The sequence below is a fragment of the Pristis pectinata genome, chromosome 10 (genome assembly GCF_009764475.1).
Source record: "Pristis pectinata isolate sPriPec2 chromosome 10, sPriPec2.1.pri, whole genome shotgun sequence".
Lineage (NCBI taxonomy): Eukaryota > Metazoa > Chordata > Chondrichthyes > Rhinopristiformes > Pristidae > Pristis > Pristis pectinata.
The window spans coordinates 88,390,683-88,412,381 of NC_067414.1; the positions used below are offsets into that span (position 1 = coordinate 88,390,683).

Consider the following 21,699-nt stretch of genomic DNA (forward strand, 5'->3'; position numbering starts at 1 on the left):
GACCTCTGTCCTCTTCCTTTCCAGTCCTGATGAAGGATCTTGACCTGAAACGTTGACTGTTTATTTCCCTCTGTAGATGCTGCTTGACCTGCTGTGTTCCTCCAGCATTTTGTGTGTGTTAATTCTGTGATTATGGCAGCCTGTGCGTAATTAGTCTGTGAGTCACCTCTTCCAGTTTTGGTGCATGAGGAAGATCTCACCAAATCAAAAGAGCTGAGTCTGTATCTACTATACCTAGACCTGTTGCCAGGTGGTTCACCTACTCATTACACTGTGGTTAAACAAAGCATTGGGCCATTTCAGAAGTCACCTCAGAGCTGGTGCCAGACATAGAACAAACCAGATAAGGATCGAGATTTTCTTCCTTACAAGACATTAACGACCCAGATAGGTTTATGAGATTTCATGATCATTGTTACTGAAACAAACACTAGATTATTCAATAACTGAATTTGAATTCATCAGCTGGCATGGTGAACTCATTAATTCAGGCCCTTAAATAAGTAGTCCAATAATTTAACCACTACAGTTCCCATGGTTAACCAAAAAATAATAAGAGACACGGAGGGGGGGAGGGGGGAAATGGGTATTTTAAGTTGTGCCCCAGACTACCCATCCACTTTGAATAGCAGAAAGGAACAGGGAACCAAAGAGCCTCCCACTCCTGCGTTCCATAAGTTCAGTGAGGCAAAAGCTGAGCTCCATAAAGTGGGAGAGTTTCTGCTGCTTCCCCCTTTGGCCGGTGACACATGCAACTTAATAAGAGGAAGAGGGCTACTACACCATGGAGGAACTATAACTGAAAGACAATGAAGCATATCAATAAACAGAGAGACCCTGGGCTCACATACATTTCTAGAAAATACAAGCCAGAGGTAAAGTCATAAAAAATGGAATTTTATCAATTGGGAGATTTGAACAAAGAGGGGATGACGTCTCTTAGACGAACGCTTCCCATGCACCACGCTGAGTCTGGCACTGCCAGAGCATTTACCAACAGTATGGAAAAGGGACAGGTCCAGCATAGAACTGGATGGTGTGACAATGTATCAGCATGAGCCTTACTTATAGCAACATCCTCTGTTACAGGATAACATTACTGCACACAGACAGGGTAATGCACACAGTTTTGGGTACCTCCATTATGAGAATAATTAAAAGCCATAAATAGAGCACATAATGCATAATTTCACCAGAATAAGAACAGTGATGTTCCAAGGAGATCCTTGAGATATTGTCCACTAGACCAGAGAAGGCTAAGAAAAGATTCAGCGCAAGATTTAACATTGTACCAGAGTGGGTAGATAAGATTTCCTCTACCTGGGGAGAGCGACAAGAGGTTATCAATTTAAAACCAAGGAGAGAGGGGTCAGGAAAAACATCTTTACACAAGGAGTTAGAATACGAAATGCTCCAGTAAGATGAGTATCTGAAGCAATAATCTTTTAAGAGAACAGTGGGTGAAGTTACAGGGCTAAGGGGACAGCATGGAGCTGTGCAAATAATAGTGGATTTGCATCACAAAGAGCTGTGAGACATGGTGAATCGAAAGTCCTTAAGTTTAATGGTTGGAAATGAGATTTCCTTAACTGCATTGGAAAAGAAAATGAAGACAATTCCACAAGATAACTATTTACCTGGTCAATGGCCATGTATGTAGGCAGCATTTCTGGCTTCTCCTGAGTAACACACTCATACAGGATCGATGAAAGTAAATCCAGCACTTCCTGTTTCTGTAGGGACACAATGGATTTATTGATAAAAACAATATTATTAGCAATCACAGAAGATACATCATAACAATAAGCAATATGATATATTCTGCAATTTCTTATACATAGATGAAACATGGATAATTAATATCAGCTCCTTCAGACTGGACATTAAGCATACTTCAGCGAGTTTGATGCATAAGAACTATCTGATTTGACCTGAAACTCAGGCTAAAGATTTTAAACTTGAATCTTTTAAATTTTTAGGATCGATACGTAGTCCAATTTGTTTCAAATTGACAGGACAATAGTCCGAGCTATCCGCAGGGCTGAGGTGGTGGGTGCAGTGGTGCCGGTGTAAGACGGCGAATGTGTGTTTTCCACCCCCACTTCCCATATCTCCAGGTTTCCAGCTTCAGCTGCAAACCAGAGGGTGGAAATCACATGGAATTCTAACAGAAAAGTTCTCACCTCCTTCCCGATTTAAAAGAAAATGAAAGCAGCATCCAATTAATGGTTCCTTTGATGAAAAACAGAAGTGACGCAGAATTAAATCCCAGAGCCTGAAGGTTCCCACGCTGGCAAGTTATAGCTGCACCTGACCGCCTCATTAGCACCGCCTTGCCCAGAGTCCCTGAGCTACTAAGGATTACAATTACTTTGCGATCTTTAGGGGAACAAAAGCAAGTGTTCTGGCAGCAGAGCTACTTGGACCAGAAATTTCCCTCACTCCACCTCCAGCTCCTCCTCCAGCTTGATGGTCAGCTGATCTCAGACTTGACTCCAGCTCTTTATTTTCAGCTAAACCAAGTGCACCATGACAAGTAGTTGACTATTTCCCATGAGAATCACCAAGATCATTCCAGCTTAACCAACTCACTTGAGCCGAATCAACAGCCTAGGGGCTCATCACTGATCAGAAACCTAACTGCACCAACCACATAAATACCGTGGCTACAAATGCAAGTCAGGCACTTGGTGATCCTCCACATCCCTTCCATCGTCCACAAGGCACGTCAGTAGGGAAATACCTGGATGCCTGTAGCTGCAATAACCATGACGAAGCCCAAACCAGCCAACTTTATTGGCAACCAATTTCCTTTCCTAAATATTAATTTGCTTCAATTGCCCACTTGTACATAATATTCATTTTAATGCAGAACGCACAACTATCTCAAAACACAATCACTACTACTTGTTGATACATCATACAACAGTGACTACAGGGCCCACTGCATCAGCTTGTCAAGGCTTCTCCAATGGCATCCTCCCAATTCATGACTTCCACAAAATACTGACACAAGACGGCACCAAGAAAAACATGACTTGCAGGTTCCCCTCTAAGTCGTACACCATCCTGATATGGAAATATATCACTGTTGCTGGGGGGATATCCTGGAATTCCCTCCTAGGGCTTGGGAGTATCTTCACCACACTGACTAAGTTGTACAGATGGAGGCTCACCACTTTCTCAGGGGCAGTTATGGATGGGCAATAAATGCTGGCTTTGCCATTGCCATCCACATGCCATGAATAATTAAAACAAAAAGCAACTCCTCATCCTATTGCAGTTCAACAGCAGTTCAAATGGTTTACTAGCCATAACTAATCGCTTTGTGGAGCATTTGCCAAAATAGTAGAAAGCAAGATTTGGAGACAAAAAAACTGGATAGACTTTCCAGCAATTACAGGAACAAAGAACATCTGAGATTGAATGAGACTGAAAAAGACTTTAGTCTCTTATAGCTGTGCTACTTTGGTAAGCAACCCTTACCTCGCCGTCTTTCTTTGAATGTTTGCAGAAGTACTCTGCAAATGATAGCAGAGCTGGGTCAGAGGTAAAAGCAGAAACAGCTTCTGGCTGTAAAGAAAGCACAGCAACATTTTAACATCCAGTCGAAAAGAAAAATAAGCCCTGCACATTTTTTTCCGCAGATTTTATTTGCTAAGGCACAAACCATTTCCGACACGTCAGAGTACTTCCCAGAAGCAGACCAAAAGGAAACAGTCCTTTGGCTGTACCTTGATAGAAAGGAACTCAGGGTTCCTATGCGTGAACGTTTGAGCTAAAAGACTGCGAAACCCTTTCGGATCCTCTGTGTAGGACAGATGTCCAGCCCGGAGTTTGACATAAAGAAAACCATCTTTCGACAGGATTGATCTAAAAGAGAGTCCATGAGCAAATTACTTTATGTAGACAACACCAAATTGCAGCTCTCAAATATTCCTTTACTCAGTAAATGAACAGGGTAGGGTAAAGTATTATGTTACTTATATACTCACTGCAAACTTTGGGCTCCTTTAGAGAGATCCATCATAATCTCCCAGTACTTGGGACCTTTCACTTTGATCTGGAAAGAGTAAACCAGTTGTTATCTATCTTATCTTGATGGTGCTCATTTCTCTTAACATAGTCCATTAAGATTAATACTTTATGCTTGGATTTCAAGCAGGACCACAGGACCAGTGATTTGACATGGTGCCACTGCACGTGGATGCCCAGTCTAATGTGTGGTTTTCCTCCTCCAAGAGCAATTTTAATCTTATCTTCTAAGCGGACCTGAAAGATAAAAATGTCACTTTCCCTACCACTACAAGGCTCAATTATAAAATAGGTGAACGTTGTTAGTTTGCCTCCCCCACCCCACCCCTTGCATACTCTTCTACCACAAACCATTCTACTCAATAATGAAGCCATGGATAAAAAAAAACTTTGTCTGGCCTTGCTGACATACAAACCTACAGCCATATAATCCGGATACAAATTAATGAAGAAAGACAATTTTGCAGTGGTTATAATTGTTATTGTATAATTCAATTGCATACTTAATCTGCAATAGCAATCAGTAAAAAAAATATACGTACAATCACGGTGAAATGTTTAAAGTTCTCACTAGAAAATTATTAGCTTAATGATGCCAAGAGCATTCTTATCAAAGGAAGGATTACTTTACCTCTTTCAGTAGGTGTAGTTCAGGAAGAAGGCTAGGTGCCATGAGATTGACTGTCATTTCCTCACACCACTGAGAAGCCTAGATTAAAGAGAGAGATGTAAACCTTCTGGCAAAATATATGAATGGTACTTCATAAATAACACTCTCTCCTCATGTGTGAGCGTCGGGTGGCCTCTACCAGTGGGATTCTGTTGGTCACCAGGATGCGCCATCAACTTTATTTTCTATGGGAAAGATGATTGAGGTTTGATATTTCACTCCATGGGGAAATGTAAGCATAAACCCACATTGTACATTACTATGTGCCCAACAGGAAAAAAACATGATAAACTGGCAATTTAAGTAATGCACTTACGCATTCTCTACCACAAAATACAACACGAGAACACAATAAAATATAAAACAGGAGCAGAAATAGGTTATCAGGCCCTTCAAGCTTGCTCTGCCATTTAACGTAATCATGATTGATCTATGCTGACCTCAGACCTTCTGTGCCTTTTCTCCATACCCCTCTGTTCCTTGATCTATCAAATAAGTATCCACCTCCACTTTAAATATGTCTAATGACTCAGCTTCCACCACCCGTCAGGGCAGAGAACTCCAGAGATTCACCACCATCTGCAGGGTTTCAACCTGAAACGTCGACAATTCCTTTTATCCCACAGATGCTGCTCGACCCGCTGAGTTCCTCTGGCAGATTGTTGCTCCAGATTCCAGCATCCACAGTCTCTTGTGCCTTCTCAGAAATTAACCTGGTGCATCTCCTTTATACTGCCTCCAATTTTACTACGACAAGGCTCAATTATTAAATAGGTGAACATTGTTAGTTTGCCTTGGTTTGCCTCCCCCCACTCCTTGCATACCCTTCTACCACAAATCATTCTACTCAATAATGAAGCCAGTAACAAGACCAGTTCTGTATGCAATATTCCAGGTGAGGCTTCATCAACACCCTGTACATTTGCAACAAAACCTCTCTATTTTTAAACTCAACCACTTTGCAATGAAAGCCACAATGCAGTTTTTACCTCAACTACTTGTTGGATCTGCATGTTAGCTTTTTGTGATTCATGCACTAGAATGCCTAGATTCCTCTGCACCGCTCACTTTCAGTCTCTATTAGATAATGATCTGCCTTTTGACTTCTCTCATGACCTCACACTTCCCTACATTAAACTCTACTTGTCAGTCATTTGCCCACTCACTCAATTTATCTATATTCCGTTGCAGAATCACAGTATCCTTATCACAACGTGCCCTGTCACCTATTTTCATATCATCGGCAAATTTTAAACCTTACACACTGTTCCTTCCAGGTCATTAGTATAAACAGTGAACAATTGCGACCCAAGATCGGATCCCTGGGGTACTCCACTTGCTACCTCCCTCCAGTCTCCCTCCCAACTCTGTTTTCTATGAGACATTTTAACGCACCTCCTCTGATACCACGGGCTTCTAATTTATACACCAGGACCCAAGATTAAATCTGCTTCAAATACATTGCTCTTTCTTACACCAGGTTGGGTACTGACTGGAGACTATCTGAAGTATGACAAGGACAAATTTATGATCTGGATAGGTCTTTCTTTTCTTATTAACGTCCTCTCCTCAGACAGTCCCTCAGGATTGAGGTTGACTCCCACACCAGTTTTGAGTTTGGTGGTGGTCGATGAAGCCAATATGGGACCCGAAGACACGGAAAGTGCTTGGTGTGCAGGGCTGGTGGCTTGTTTGGGAGGCAGTGTTCCCCTGAAAAGTTTACATCACTCAAATCCTCCTCCTTCATTTTGAGTGGTTAAGGGCCAGAGATTCCCAAGAGTCGGTAGGGATGTTAAACCTTTATAAAGAGCACATCCTTCTCTCCATGCACTTGGTAGTTTCTTGCTGCGATAGAGCTTGGGACAGAGCATCAGTTTCAGGAATCTGGTGTTGGGCATGAAAACGCAGTGCCTGCCTAACATAGGTGAATGCATGTAATAAGTTGCTCAGTGCTGGGGACATTGGTTTGGGAGAGGTCGTTGAAGTTGACTTGATTTGGAGGATCTTTTAGAGACAACTCTCCAGTGCTTAGCTGTGTCTGCTGTTGATGGTCTAAATTTGTTGAACTCTATGCTCTATATCGCTACAACCTTGTAATGCTTGAAGTGACATAGGAACGTTCCTATCCTTCAGTATTTCCACACTGCTAAGATAGTAGGAGCAATGAGTATAGTTAGAACAAGGATAATTTTTAAGAATCAGCCCCAATCACAATGGAACACATGAGGGATGGCAGAACTCAGCATTGAGGAAGGGACCAAATATAAGGAAAAAAAGTACTTTTTCTAAGAATGATCAGAAATATCAGGTTTGGCCAGTACAATTTTGCATACTTTACTGTCACTGCCAAACGATATTGTCCCAGAGTACACGGCAGCAGGACCTTTGGAGTAGCATGGGGAGAATGCTCTCAACCCTAGATGAGACAGTAGCAATAAGCAAAATTCAAGCAAGTGATTCTTACTTTTTCTCCTATCTACAGCAGCACCAAAGATTCTTCAGCTCCCAATCTATAGTTAATAGGATCATGGAGTCATATAGCCATACAGCACAGAAAACAAGTCCTTCCGCCGAACTCGTCCATGCCGACCAAGCTGCCTCACTGAGCTAATTCCATTTGCCTGTATTTGGCCCATATCCCTCTAAACCCTTCCTAACTATGTACCTGTCCAAATGTCTTTTAAATGGCATAACTCTACCCGCCTCTACCACTTCCTGTGCAGCTTGTTCCATATACGCACCATGCTCTGTATGAAAAAGATGCCCCTCAGGTGTCTCTTAAATTTTTCCCCCCTCACTTTAAACTTATGTCCTCTAGCTTTGGACTCCCCCTTCTCTGGGGCAAAGACTGTGGCTATTAACCTTACCTATGTCCCTCCTGATTTTATGAACCTCTACGAGGTCACCTCTCAGCCTCCTACGCTCCAGGGAAAAACGTCCTAGGCTATTCAGCCTCTCCTCATAACTCAAATCCTCCAGTCCCAGTAACATCCTCGTAAATCTTTTTTTGGTGCCCTTTCCAGTTTAATGACATCCTTCCTAAAGCAAGGAGACTAGATCTAGTAATTAAAGAATAGATTGATCACTAGGATAGGAATTCTGAAAACCACCTTTCTTTAAAGACCTGGATATTGAAAGAAATGAGCCAAGGGATCTTAGGGTCTAAGTCCACAGTTCCCTGAAAGTGGTAACACAAGTTGATACAGTGGTAAAGAAGGCATATGGTATGCTTGCCTTCATTGCTAGGGACATTGAGTGTAAGGATCAGGAAGTCATGTTGCAGCTGTATAAAGCTTTTGTTAGGCCGCACTTGGAGAATCGTGTGCAGCCCTGGTTTCTCCATTACAGGAAGGATGTGGAGGCTTTTGAGATAGGGCAGAAGAGGTTCACTGGGATGCTGCCTGGATTAAAGGGTACTAGCTATAAGGAGAGGGTGGACAAACTTGGATTGTTTTCTCTGGAGCGTCAGAAGCTGAAGGGCGTGTTGACAGAAGTTCATAAAATTATGAGAGGCAAAGATAGAGAGGCAGAATCTTTCTCGCAGGGTAGAAATGTCAAATACTAGAGACCATACCTTTACAGTGAGAGGGGGAAAGTTTAAAGGAGATGTGCAGGCCAAGTTTGTTTTAAACAGAGAATGGTAGATGCCTGGAATGCCCTGCCAGGGGTGGTGGTGGAAGCAGATACGATAATGGCATTTAAGAGGCTTTTAGTTAGGCACATGAAAATGCAGGGAATGAGGGACATGGATTGTGTACAGGCAGAAGGGATTAGTTTAATTTGACATCATGTTTGGCACAGATATTGTGGGCTGAAGGGCCTGTTCCTGTGCCATACTGTATTATGGTTGGACAACGTACAAGCAAAACTTTTACCTTATTTGCTTGTATCTTATGTTTGTATCTTATTGCTTCTGTCTGTGCTAGGAGGTAAAGTAAACCCATACAGAAACATTTATGCTATCTTATGCTTTGTAGCCTCCAGTTCTGGAATCTCTATAAGTGGAAACATCCTCTCTATTGAAGCAATTAATAATACTTAATGACCTCTCTTGCATCACCTCCCAACTTTCTCTTGACAGGAGATGCTGAGCCAGTAAGTTGATCTTATACGTCAGATTCCAAGAAGGTCAAGGAACCTTCTGTTTGTCATTATTAGCAGATCACCATAGTGTTGTCACATCATCGCAACCCAATTTGCCATAAAGCTGTGGTTCTCGACTCGTGTTTCCCAGAGGAAATCTGTGCTTGTCTCAGCAGGAAGTGTCTTGCATGAGAACAATGCATGGGAACCATGCCCCATACTTAGATGCGAGTTGAGTGTTCCCAGAGCAAGGGCTGCAAAGGCAAAGTGGTGTGCTTTTTTTAGAGTTTAGAAATTCTTATTAGAGTATGAGAAAGCATTCAGTGCTCCTCAGAGGAACAGATGTACTTCATTTTGACCATCAGGACAGCATGCTTTGAAGGATATCCATGCTAAAGAGAAGTTGTTATCAAAAAAGAGCAGAACAATATACTTTGGAGATGTCCATGGTCTCTCGTGTTACTGGATTCCGCTTCTTGGAGTGACCAGCCACTCCCTTTGATTTATAAAGATTTGCTAAGAGTTGAGGCCAACATTCAAGGTAGCATTGGTTTCTTGGCAGGAACACCGAAGTCATTCAGTCTTCAGCATGACGGTACTGATTAGTGAAATGTGTTTAGAAACACCCTACTTGGTTCAACTGAAGTTTTAGGCTGATCAGTCCAATACAAGTCATAACGTCAGGTGGCACAATGGTGCTGCTGCCTCACAGCTCCAGTGACCCAGGTTCAACCCTGACCCCCAGAGCTGTCTTCGTGGAGTTGGTCCTGTGACCACATGGGTTTCCTCTGGATGCTCCAGTTTTCTCCCCCTATTACAGGTCATGGGTACATGACCCAGATGCTACCACTCTCCTACACACTAGGGCAATTTACAGTGGTCAATTTAACCTACCAGTTTACATGTCTTTGGGATGGGGGAGAAAACTGGAGCATCCAGAGGAAACCCATGTGGTCACAGAGCAAACGTGTAAACTCCACAAAGACAGCGCTGGAGGTCAGGATTGAGCCTGACATTATGACTTGTATTGGACTGATCGGTTAAAAACTCCAGTTGAACCAAGTAGGGTGTTTCTAAACACGTTTCACTAATCAGTACCATCACACCTATCTCATCCCTTGCTTCCCATAGCAAACTGGGATAGATCTCATCTGGCCCTGGGGATTATCAACCCCAATGTATCCCATAACATCTCAAACCTCCTCCTTCTTAATACTAACCTGCTCCAGGTTATCCATGTACCCCCTCCCTGAACTCATTATCTTTCATGTCTTTCTCCTTGGTGAATACAGATGAGAATTATTCAGTTAGGACCTCGCCCACATACCCTGGCTCCACATATAGATTACTCCTTTGGTCTCTATCCCTGGCTACCCTCTTCCTCCATAGAGAATGCCTTGGGATTCTCCTTAATCTTACTTGCCAAGGATATTTCATGGCCTTTTTTTTTTGCCCTTCTAATTTCTTAACTTCTCTCCTACACACTCTATTCCCCAAGAGGCACAAGGAAGACTGCAGATGCTGGAAGTCTGGAGCAACACACAAAAAGTGCTGGGGGAAGCCAGCAGGTCTGGCAGCATCTGTGGAGGGAAATGAACAGTCGACGTTTCGGGCCAAGACCCTTCATCAGGTCCCTCCATAGATGTTGCCTGACCTGCTGAGTTCCTCCAGTACTTTTTGTATGTTGCTTTATTCCTCAAGAGACTTCCTCGATCCCAGTTGCCTATACCTGCCATATGTTTCTTTTTTTTTCCTTGATCAAATCTTCAATAACATTTGTCATCCAATGTTTCTAAATCTTGCCATCTTTGTATCTCACCCGTAGTAGAACATGCTGGCCCTGAACCCTTACTAACTCTGTTTTAAAAGACTCCCACTTGTCAGCTGTCATTTTAATCGCAAACATTTGTTCCCGATCTACTTTTGCCAGATTCTCTATTATGCTATCGAAATTAGCCTTCCCCCAATTCAATTTGAGGACCAATGTTATCCCTTTCTATAACTACCTTGAAACTTTCAGGATCATGGCCACTGTTACGGAGGTGTTTACCAACCAACACTTCCACCACCTGCCCACTTTAATTTCCTAAGGTCGAGAACAGCGCTGTCTCCAGTAGGACTATCTGCATATCGTTTCAAAAAACTTTCTTGGATGTGCTTAACAAATTCCACCCCACCTCAGTCACTTGCACTCAGTCAATCACAGTCAATATCGGGAAAGCTAAAATCACCCATTACTATAACCTTACGGCTCTTACAACTTTCTGCGGTTTGTTGGAAGACCTATAGTATAACCTAGCAAAGTGACCGCCTTTCTCTTATTCCTAAATTCTACCTGCATGACCTCACTGGATGATCCCTCCAGGATATCCTCTCCAAGAACTTCCATTGCCTTCCCTGATCAGTAGTGCGACTCCCCTTCCTTCTTTGCATTCTCCTCTGTCACACCTGAAGCTGTCCTACCCTTCCCTTAAGCACACTAATGTGACTATAATAACATCATGCTGATCCATGCTCTAAGCTCATCTGAATTACCTGTGAGGCACCTGGCACTAAAGCAAATGCAATTGAGCCTGCCAGTCCTCCCATGCTCCCTAACCTGCCTATGTTTATTTTGCCCACTGGATTTGCTTGATTTATCCTCCATATTTTTCTCCCTATGTGGAGCACTACTACTGTGCTTCACGCTGCCAAATTAGTTTAAACCCTCCTGAGTAGTGTGAGCAAACCTCCTTGCAAAGATATTGGTCAACTATTCAGTGCTGCTTTGACTATAAACACAGCCAACTGCAGCTCACATACCTTGTAGGTAACCTTGATGAGGGCATAACATGGTGTGTTTGTATCCACATCAATGGGAACCAGGAGACGTGGCTCAGCAGCAAGCACGTACAAGTGCCTCAGTGCTTGAAGGTGATACCTGGAAGGAGAAAATAAAACACTGTTATGACTCAGTCCTTGCTCACTCCAGCATTTTTCTGGTGAATTATGCTCCCCTCCCTTACCTCCACTCCCACAACTGATTCCTGGTGTTTGGTGTGTATGAAATCAGCAAAGCCTTTCAATAAGAAACTCTGGCTGGTCTCAAACTCCAAGGATAAATCAATGGAAAAAAAAATAGTCAAAAAGAGAACAATGTTTTTCTGGGAGTTTTTGTCTCAACTGATGTAAGCTTCAAGACATACAGTAAATCATTTCACTTTTCTCAATGTCCCTTTCGCTCTGCCAGGACATTCATGGCAGTGAATGTATGCACACTTGGTTTACAGCCACTGCTCAGGTGGAGACCCAGCATAAAGACATAATAATGGCATTCACACTTGTTTTTTTTAATCTTCTCCTCCCTTCCCTATCGCCTTTTCCCGACACCATTCCTGAGCTATCACATATTATACGTACAATTTATGTCAGTTTAAGTTTATATAAACTTATGTTTGTCCTCGTAATGTGTTGCTGCTGCAAAAGTTAATTTTCATGGCATTTATACCTTGTGTATGTACCCTGCCTATAACAATAAACTTGAACTTGAACACACGGACGCACACACACAATGAGGGAGCAAGGAAGGCAAAACAGAAGGGGACAAGAGGAAGCTGGGGGAAGGTAACCGAGGCAGGAAATTGATAGATATCAGATTCAGATCAGAGGTGACTGAGAGAAAGATGATAATTTGAATGCTTGATTGAAATTGCATGTGAAGCCAAAGACAGAAACGTGAGGGTGGGAAGTGGGGAGGGTGGCCGGCAATGGAAGGCTTTGAAATACCGTACCACAGCTAGGACTGTGAAGAACTTAGGAGCTACAAAAAGGTTCAGCTGATCTACATTTTCTTCCCACCATGGGAAGTAAATAATAAGTGTTTCTTGCTGCTTCAGGGAGATATAAAGGAGAAGGACTTGCATCGCCTTTCATGGCTGCTGGATGTCCCAGAGCTTTAAAGCCAACAAAGTAGTTTTCAAGTGCGGTCACTGTTGAAAGGTAAGGAATGTGGGTGCAATTTCCACACAGCAAGCTCCCACAAACTTGATCATCTATTTTCAGGTGCAGGGGGTTACTCCCTTGTTCTTCTTCAAAATAATGCCACGTGGTCATTTACGACGGCCTGACATAGCAGAAGGAGCCTCAATCTGACAGCTCATTCAGAAGAGAGTCAGCAGCTTTAAATTCCTGGGCGTTAACATATCGGATGACCTGCCCTGGGCCCAGCACATAGAAGCAATCACAAGGAAGGTGTGTCAGCATCTTTACTTTCTTACGAGGTTAAGGAGGTTCAGCTTGTCACTGGACATGCTAACAAACTTCTACAGATGTACTGTTGAAAGTATCCTGACTGGTTGCATCATGGTCTGGTACGGCTATTCAAATGCGCAGGAACGTAAGAAGCTGCAGAGAGTAGTGTACTCTGCCCAATACATCACTGGCACATCCCTCCCCATCGTCGGTAGTATCTACAGGAGGCGCTGCTTCAAGAAGGCAATGTCCATCATCAAAGATCCCCACCATCCGGGCCATGCCATTTTCTCGCAGATACCATCGGGCAGGAGGTACAGAAGCCTGAAGTCCCACACCACCTGGTTCAAGAACAGCTACTTCCCTTCAATTATTTCGTTCTTGAACCAACCAGCACACCCCTAATCACTATGGTTTAGCGACACTATGACCACTTTGATTACTTTGCACTAAAATGGACTTTGTGTTTTTTTGTTCTAATATGTACTTTCTTGTAAAAATTGTGCATAATTTGTTTATGTTTTTCTTGTGAATGTTGCTTATCTGATGCAATATGCCTGTGATGCTGCTGCAAGTAAGTTTTCTATTGCACCTGTGCATACATATACTTCTGCATGTGATAATAAACTTGACTTTGACTTCAACTTTGATGACACATGCAACAGTGCAGCACTCCTTCAACGTCAGCCCTGCTTTTGTGGTCAGGGTCAGGTGGGATTTGAACCAAGAATGCTTTGGGTGCAAACGTTACCACCAAGCTGGTGGTGCATGACCCCTCAGAGATGGGAGGGACAGAGTGGATGGAGGAGGCTTGGAAAGCTACAGGGGATTTTCTTTACTAATATTGAAATAATTTAGTTATAAGGTTCACAAAAGTGTAAAAATAAATAGTGCACTGTAGCCTTGACCTTAGGGCTACTAATGTCCCTTGGATATTCCCATCTCCTTAAAAGGAGGAAACAGTAATGTGTTTATGTGGGGAGAAGTGCATACTTTACCAAGTTATCAAGTTTCCTCCAGCATCATAAAGATGTGTGGGTTGGTAGGTTAATTGACCGCTGTAAACTGGCAGAGATTTTAGTATCTTCCTTAGCCATGGGTGAGGTACCAGAAAACTGGAAGGTGGCTAATGTTGTACCTTTATTTAAGAAAGCTTCAAGGACACACCAGGGAACTACAGGCCGGTGAGCCTAACATCAGTGGTGGGAAGGTTGCTGGTGGGGATTCTGAGAGACAGGATCTATCTGCATTTGGAAAGGCAAGGGTGGATTAGGGATAGTCTGTTTCTCTTTGTGCGTGAGAAATAGTGGCTCACAAGCTTGACTGAGGATTTTTGAAGGGATGACTAAGAGAACTGACGAGGGCAGGGCAGTAGACACTGTCTACATGCCCTGCCATTCACTGTGTATGACCTGCCCTGGTTTAACTTCCCAAAATACATCACTTCACATGTCCGAGTTAAGTTCCATTTGCCATTCCTTTATCCACTTTCCCTTTTGACAAGCAGGTAAATGCAGGCAAATGGGACTAGCTCAGGAAGGCACTGGTCATAGAGTCAGAGAGCAAGACAGCACCAATACAGGCCCTTCAGCCCAACCAGTCCATGCCAACCACAGTGTCCACCCAGCTAGTCCCAATTTCCTGTGTTTGGTCCATATCCCTCCAAGCTCTGCCTCTCCCTGTACCTATCCAAGTGCTTTTTAAATGATACTATTGTACCTGCCTCAACCACTTCCTCTGGCAGCTCGTTCCATATAGTTGCCACCCTCTGCATGAAAATATTGCCCCTCAGGTCCTTTTTAAATCTTTCCCCTCTCACCCTAAACCTATGCCCCCTAGTTTTGGACTCCCCTACCCTGGGGAAAAAGCTGTTACCATCCACCTGATCTATGCCCCTCATAATTTTAAACATTTCTGTAAGTTCACCCCTCATTCTCCTGCGTTCCAAGGAATAAAGACCCAGCCTGGCCAACCTCTCCCTATAACTCAGGGCCAGGCCCTATTGAGAATGTGTATAAGGTATAATGAAAGGTTAGGAGAGTAAAAGATTGTGAGCCCTGAAATGAGAATTAAAGGGTACATCAATATGGCTGTAATAGATTGCTTGAAATAGCTGTGCTTTGCTTTGCAGTGCCTTGCTTCAGCTAGTTTTCTTCAGCCTTGAGATATGATTATACAGTACAATCAGTTTTTGTCTCAGCAAGTCTGCACACTTGACTCTTGCTCCACTAAACTGACCCTGAGCCCACCATGAGAAACCTTATGTATACAAAGGTAACCGGTGGAACAAGATGGTCTGAAAAGATTAAGGAGCTATAGCTTTAGTAATTTTTTTTCTAAGTAAATTCCTTTGTCTGTAACCAATCATGATATAGAAAATAAGTGCCATGTTGCCTGACTAATGCATGATCATTCCTTGTATGGTAATTGTTTGCACCTCTGAAAAAGTATAAGAATGTATGTAGATCAATGTATCTCAGAGACCACCTGGTCCGGGACATAGGTGCCTGGCTTGGTGCTCTCTCCTCGGATCAAGTAATAAAGAGATTGAACGAGAACAGTGGTCTTTTGAGTCTTCTCTCCGACCGAATTCGACACTATAACTCTGATCGGCATGGATGAGTTATTTTCTGTGCTGTATAACTCAGTGACTATAAGTTGCTCCTAGTATGTAGGTGGGTGGTAGAATCTGTGGGGAGTTGATGGAAATTTGGGGAGCAAAAAAATGGGATTAGTGAAAATAGGTGGTTGGAATGGTTGGCGGGGCTAAGGGCCTGTTTCATGCTGCCTGGATTGGAGAGCATGTCTTATAAGGATAGGTTGAGTGAGCTAGGGCTTTTCTCTCTGGAGAGAAGGAGGATGAGAGGTGACTTATTAGAGGTGTACAAGATGATAAGAGGCATAGATTGAGTGGACAGTCAGAGACTTTTTCCCAGGGCGAAAATGGCTAACACGAGGGGGCATAATTTTAAGGTGAGTGGAGGAAGAGAAAAGGGGGGAATATCAGAGGTAAGTTTTTTCACACAGAGAGTAGTGGGTGCGTGGAACACACTGCCAGCAGAGGTTGTGGGGGCAGATACATTAGGGACACTTAAGAGACTCTTAGATAGGCACATGAATGATAGAGAAATGGAGGGCTATGTGGGAGGGAAGGGTTAGATAGATATTAGAGCAGGATCACAACATTGTGGGCTGAAGGGCCTGTACTGTGCTGTAATGTTCTATATTCTACGTTCATGCATTACTCTATGACACTGTTACAAATTGGCATTGGTCCAATTCCACTTGCATTGAAGTAGCACTTACCTATTGTCAGTGCTGTGAGCTGGAAAGCGAGGATAAAGTGCACAAAGCAGAGCTGCAATTGCAGAATTGGACGTGCACATGGAGTATCTGTAAAAGATGTAAATGGACATATAAAATTTAAAAAAAACACACACAGATGAAAACTGTTGTAGGAAGACTCATCTCTTTAAAAAATAACTGTTAAAAATAGGTTTGCAGAAGCCACAAATTTTACCACCTTCAGTCATTTAGGAAAACATGTGGGTAGAACTTTACATCATTGTTGTGGCTGCATGGATCATCTCCAGATCGGTATATTCTGTTAAGCCTTGAGAAAAGGTGGGCCTCAAAGTGAGGTGAGGATGGGTGTGGGAAGGGAGGCAGCTGCAGAAGGAAAGGTGGGGTGGGTGTTTGACGTGCATCAGGTGATGGGATGATCGGAACAGTGGGTGAGGTTGGCGACTGAGGAGGTGGATGCGAGGTTGGAGGTGTGGATACACAGCAGGGCGATGAGTGATCTGTGAACAGGATGGCAAGAGATTGATCAGGTTGGGTGCAGTTGAAATTAGGTGTCGAGGATGGGGTGGGGTGAATGAGTGAATGCATGAATGAGTGCCCGTGAGATGGGAGGTGAGTAAGTAATGTGCGGTAAGACCAGACGGGCGATTCAGAGGGAAGGTAGAGTGTGGGAGGATGAATGAGGTGGATGATTGTTAGACAGTCAAACCAGGATCTGAAGGGTGGATGGCTGAACGGAGCAGTTGGACAAGATGACCGAGTGAGGGTAGAGATAAGCAAGTAAGTAAATCTAATATACAAGTTGGTGCGTGTCTGATGTATGCACAACAATGAATCCCTGACATGTGGCAGTCTGTACTGCTTTGCACCACTTATCACACAGTTGTGCTCCACCTGACAGTCGAACAGCAGATACTTTGCCCCTTTGGAACACGTACATCTACTTGGCAACTTAGAAAGACCGATGCCCTATCCATATTGTATTCTCTTCCTTAACAGTTACTCCTTCAAGTCAGCAACTCCTGTTATGCTGCATTGCCATGAATGACAGCAACCTTTGGCCGCATTGCCCATGTGGCCATTCTCAGTGGCGAATGTTCATAGGCTATTCGACAGTGAAAAGCATTGTACCTTAACAAAATACTGGCCCCATCTGTTGTCTGTAGCTGACACTTACATGTGGTAGTCACTGCGCTGGGAGCAGGAGGACAGAAAAGCCTGGCAGGGATGTAGAGCAAGCAGGTAAAAGAATAAAGCACTGTCTTTTACAAAGGTTCTACAACTGAAGTGTTCCACCCGTGTTGTCTCTGACAGATGTTGACGTCTGCCATGAATTCTAGCACTTGCAGTTTTTTCCTTAACAAGCCAGTGAGCTAATCATGAACTAGGCGAGAATGACTGGTGATGGCTCCTGGGATTTTCTTTACTCAAAAATAATGATAATTGGTGAATATGTTAGGTCACATTATCTTCAATTTTGTTTAAAAAAAAGTGTAAAAGCTGGCCTTTCACCTCTGAGGTTTGGGTTCAATGTACAGTACTGACAATTGCAGCATATGTATTCTGAACATCTCTGAAACATTTAGTTACTGTCTATCCAGTTCCCAGTAGGACAGGACCCAGAGAGCAAAACTGCCCCTAACTGGCAACCTCAGCTACACATTTGGGCACCGCATGGCTGCTGTGGTCAATGGGAAGATGTCTGAACTAGGGCAGTAGGAAATACACCCCTGGGATTGGGATTAAGGATTGTCGTTAGCTGTGACACTGTGGGAGTTTCCTGACTCTTCTTAAAAGCACATTAACTCCTGTTTCTCTCTTCTGCCTGACCTGCTGAATGTTTACCATTACTTTCTGTTTTAATTAAAGAGCTGCAGCACTTGCTTTGAACCTTGCTCTACATCTCTACAACTGACCTTACCTTCCAACCAACCTTACTTTCAGGGACTGAAAGAGGAAGCGTGTAATCTCCCTGTACCAAGAGGCCTCCCGTGGAGCACAACCTGGGTGATCGTAAATAAAAACAGTTCAAATTTACCTTCCCCCTCCTAAGAAGAGGAGGCCAAGGGCCATATGTGTGGCCATGTGGAAACCGTAATTCATTTCTCCTCCTGTTCTTTTGTGCATAAATCGACACAGCTGGAGGACCTTCAGGTTGCCGGTGCCTGCCATCACCAAGGCCAGGGACAGCAGAACCACACTCAGACAGGTTTCTAGGTTGTGGTGACCAGCCTGCAAAATGAAAAGGAAATTGCTTGTGAAAACGTACCAGCTTGTTCCCTCTTCCACCACCTTTCACCCCTACTTCTGTTATTTATAAAAAGAAGTACAACTTGGCTTTACATCAGCTTGAGCCTCCTTTGCTATTGAATGGGATCATGGTCAAACTGATCTCCGCTTCTTTTTACCTAATGCGCAGAAAGCCCCTTGGGTCCTTGTTGGCTCCCAGCTGAGCAATTCAGTCCCATTCCATTTCTCCCTGTAGCCCGGCAGCTTACTCTCTCTTGCATCAACTCCCATTTAAGGTTCTTCTTGCCACTTACCTATACGACAGGTAACTTGCAGGAGTCAATTGACCTACCAACAAACCTTTGGGATGTGGGAGGAAACTGGAGCACTTGATGAAAACCCACACTGTCACAGAGTGAACATGAGAGTTCCAGAGAGACAGCACCAGAGGTCAGGATCAAACTCGGGCTCTTGGAGATGAAGATGGCAGCTTTAACTGTGCTACCGGTTTGCCCTCCACTTTCCTGCCTGTTCCCCGCAATACCTGACTGTCCTACACTTCAAAAATATGTCGCCTGCAGCCTTGAACATATTCAGCAACTCAACCTCCACAACTCTCGCTCGGGTCTAAGGATTCACATCCCTTGGAGACAAATTCTCCTCATGCGAATGGCACTTTATTCTGAAACTATGACCCTCATTTCCAGATTCCCCTATCCTGTCAGATCCCCCAAATCTTCTATGTTCTAGTAAGATCACCTCTCATTTTTGTAAATTCCAATTGAAGGCTCAACCTGTTTATCCTGGGAATTAACCTTATGAACTAACTCCAAACTGCCTCCCTTACAAGTACATCCCTCCTTAAATAAGGAGACCAAAGCAGTGCGGTATTCCAGATATACCTCCCTAACACCCTGTACAAATGTAGCACCACCTTCCTTTCTTTATAAACAATTTCCTTTTCAATAAAGGCCAACATTAAATTTGCATTTCTAATTATTCTCTACACCTGCAGGCTAAACTTTCTATCTCATGTACAAAGATCAATCTGTGCTGCAACATTCAGTGGACTCATTTCAATAATTCTCTGCTTTTCTATTCTTCCTTACAAAACAAATAACCCTACGCTCCCTTACATTCTGCCCATTGCCAATATATTTCTTACTCACCCAACCTATGCAGAATTAAGTTGTTTTAATTTCTGTAAGTTATTTATTCCCGTTCTTAAGTACTCTTCTTGGACTTGGAAGATGGCCTGCTAACTTTTACATCAGCTTTCCAGATCCTTTGATAATCTCGGTGTAATATAAAAAAATCTATCAAACTCTTGCCTTGAATGTGCATTGACAAGTGAGCATTAACTGTATTAGAGATTTCCAAAGATTTGCAGCCTTCAAAATAAACTTCTCTGGATCTATCAATGTGACTAACTTTATTCTGAGATCATGTTTCTTAGTTCTAGGTTAACCAGAATCATTCTGGGCTGATGGCCTTTAGCAGAAAAAGCTAAGGGAAGGTTTAATAGTGCAATAAAATTATGACAGCTGTTGATAAAGTAAATAAGGAGAAACTGTTTCTAGTAATAGCAGGGTCATTCCCCAGAGGACATGTACTTAATGTGGTTCACGCTTAAGATTAAGGCATTCTGAAGAAGGAACTGCACCTTGTCACCTCTGGGACCTGAGTTCAGATGCAGCCTGGTTTATACTTTCACAACACAGGAGGCCATTTGGCCCATCCCAGCAGAGCAATCCCATTAGTTCTATTCCCCCGTCCTTATTTCCCTTAAGTCCTGTTCTCTCTCACATGCCCAATGATTCATTTTGCCATTAACCTACACTAAAGGGCAATGTACAGTGGCTTTTTAACCTGATGAGGTAAAATGATTGTGAAAATCTTCTGTGAAGTGGTTGTTGAATTTTGTTGCACAGACCTAGAGAAAAATCTCAACCCGAGCTAGATGTTGAACCTTTACCTCCCTGAGCAAATGGAAATAAAACACTGCCAGTATCTTAACCTTACAACAATGAATTCATCATAAAGACATATGTGTCTGTGTTTGGGTGGGAGGTGGGAGGAGACAGGACTTACCAGTACTGCCACGGGTGAGGAGACAGACTCCAGAAACATTTTCACATATTTGTACTGGATAATAAAAACAACAGTTAATACAGTATGCTACTTGAAAACAGCAGCCAACAACAACTGCAAAATGACAAAGGCTCATGAATAATTCTTCCCTTTTTTAATAAAAAGCTTTTAATCACAATATCACCTACCAAACAATTGAAAGCCGCTGTATTAGATGACCCTGCAAATCGCAGGCCCATTGCCATACAGGCACCAGCAATAATGTTGATGTGGGCTTGGCTGCAAGCAAGAACAAGAACAGGGTGCAAAAAGTTATTCAAAGGAATACCACCAATTTATTCACATACAGCTAGCTGACTCTTTATTATCCAGGATAGTGGTGGGGAGTGTCTTCATGGGTAGTACAAGAACAGAGATAATGCAAAGATCTAGAATTTGCCTCAGTGCCACAGACAGGCTGTGGTACCAGGCCAGGAAAGAGGAGGAGGGACTTTACATGAGCTTGGGAGAGTGACTTTTGGGCGTCTGTTTTCAAATCTGTCTTGGGGTCAGTGGGCGGAGGCTGTGACTGATATGTAGATAGACAGTCAGCCAAGGGAGCACGGTTAACCCGCAAACTGATAAATCAGTTACTAGATAATCAAGAGTTGACTACATATTTTGTTAGAATGAATTTTACTTCTGGCAGGGTGTTGGGAGGTGCTGAGAAGAGCTCTGAAACATCTTCTTGGCTGACTTCTAAGGAAAGAATTTCAGTCCCCATTCTGTAGCAACTTGCAGCTCATCTCATCGTGACACTGGTGTGGCACAGTGGTGCTCCAGGTCGTGCAGCTGCCTCATAGCTCCAGCCACCTGGGTTCGAGCCTGATCTCCAGTGCTGCATGTGTGGAGCTTATAGGTTTTACCTGTGAACGTGTGGCTTCCCCCCAGAAGCTCCTGTTTCCTCCCATATCTAAGACATGTTAAGTTGATTGGCTACTGTAAATTACCTCTAATGTAGGTGGCTGGTGGGAGAATCAGTGGAGTGTTAATGGGTATAAATGAGATAATATGTTACA

General features: G+C 43.2%; 1 protein-coding gene across 2 annotated transcripts in view; it reads right to left on the reverse strand.

Moving 5' to 3' along the window:
• anapc1 (anaphase promoting complex subunit 1) overlaps positions 1–21,699 on the reverse strand; it is a 167,657-nt gene that overhangs the window by 14,332 nt on the left and 131,626 nt on the right. Inside the window, exons 36-45 of one of the 2 annotated variants that reach the window (XM_052025123.1) lie at positions 20,830–20,920; positions 20,642–20,695; positions 18,360–18,553; positions 16,325–16,411; positions 11,591–11,708; positions 4,667–4,744; positions 3,996–4,063; positions 3,735–3,873; positions 3,487–3,573; positions 1,638–1,733 (exon numbers count right to left, since the gene is read on the reverse strand). In XM_052025123.1, coding sequence (XP_051881083.1) covers positions 1,638–1,733; positions 3,487–3,573; positions 3,735–3,873; positions 3,996–4,063; positions 4,667–4,744; positions 11,591–11,708; positions 16,325–16,411; positions 18,360–18,553; positions 20,642–20,695; positions 20,830–20,920 — 1,012 coding nt within the window. The remainder of the gene's footprint in view (positions 1–1,637; positions 1,734–3,486; positions 3,574–3,734; positions 3,874–3,995; positions 4,064–4,666; positions 4,745–11,590; positions 11,709–16,324; positions 16,412–18,359; positions 18,554–20,641; positions 20,696–20,829; positions 20,921–21,699) is intronic. The other variant, XM_052025124.1, reaches the window with a different exon arrangement.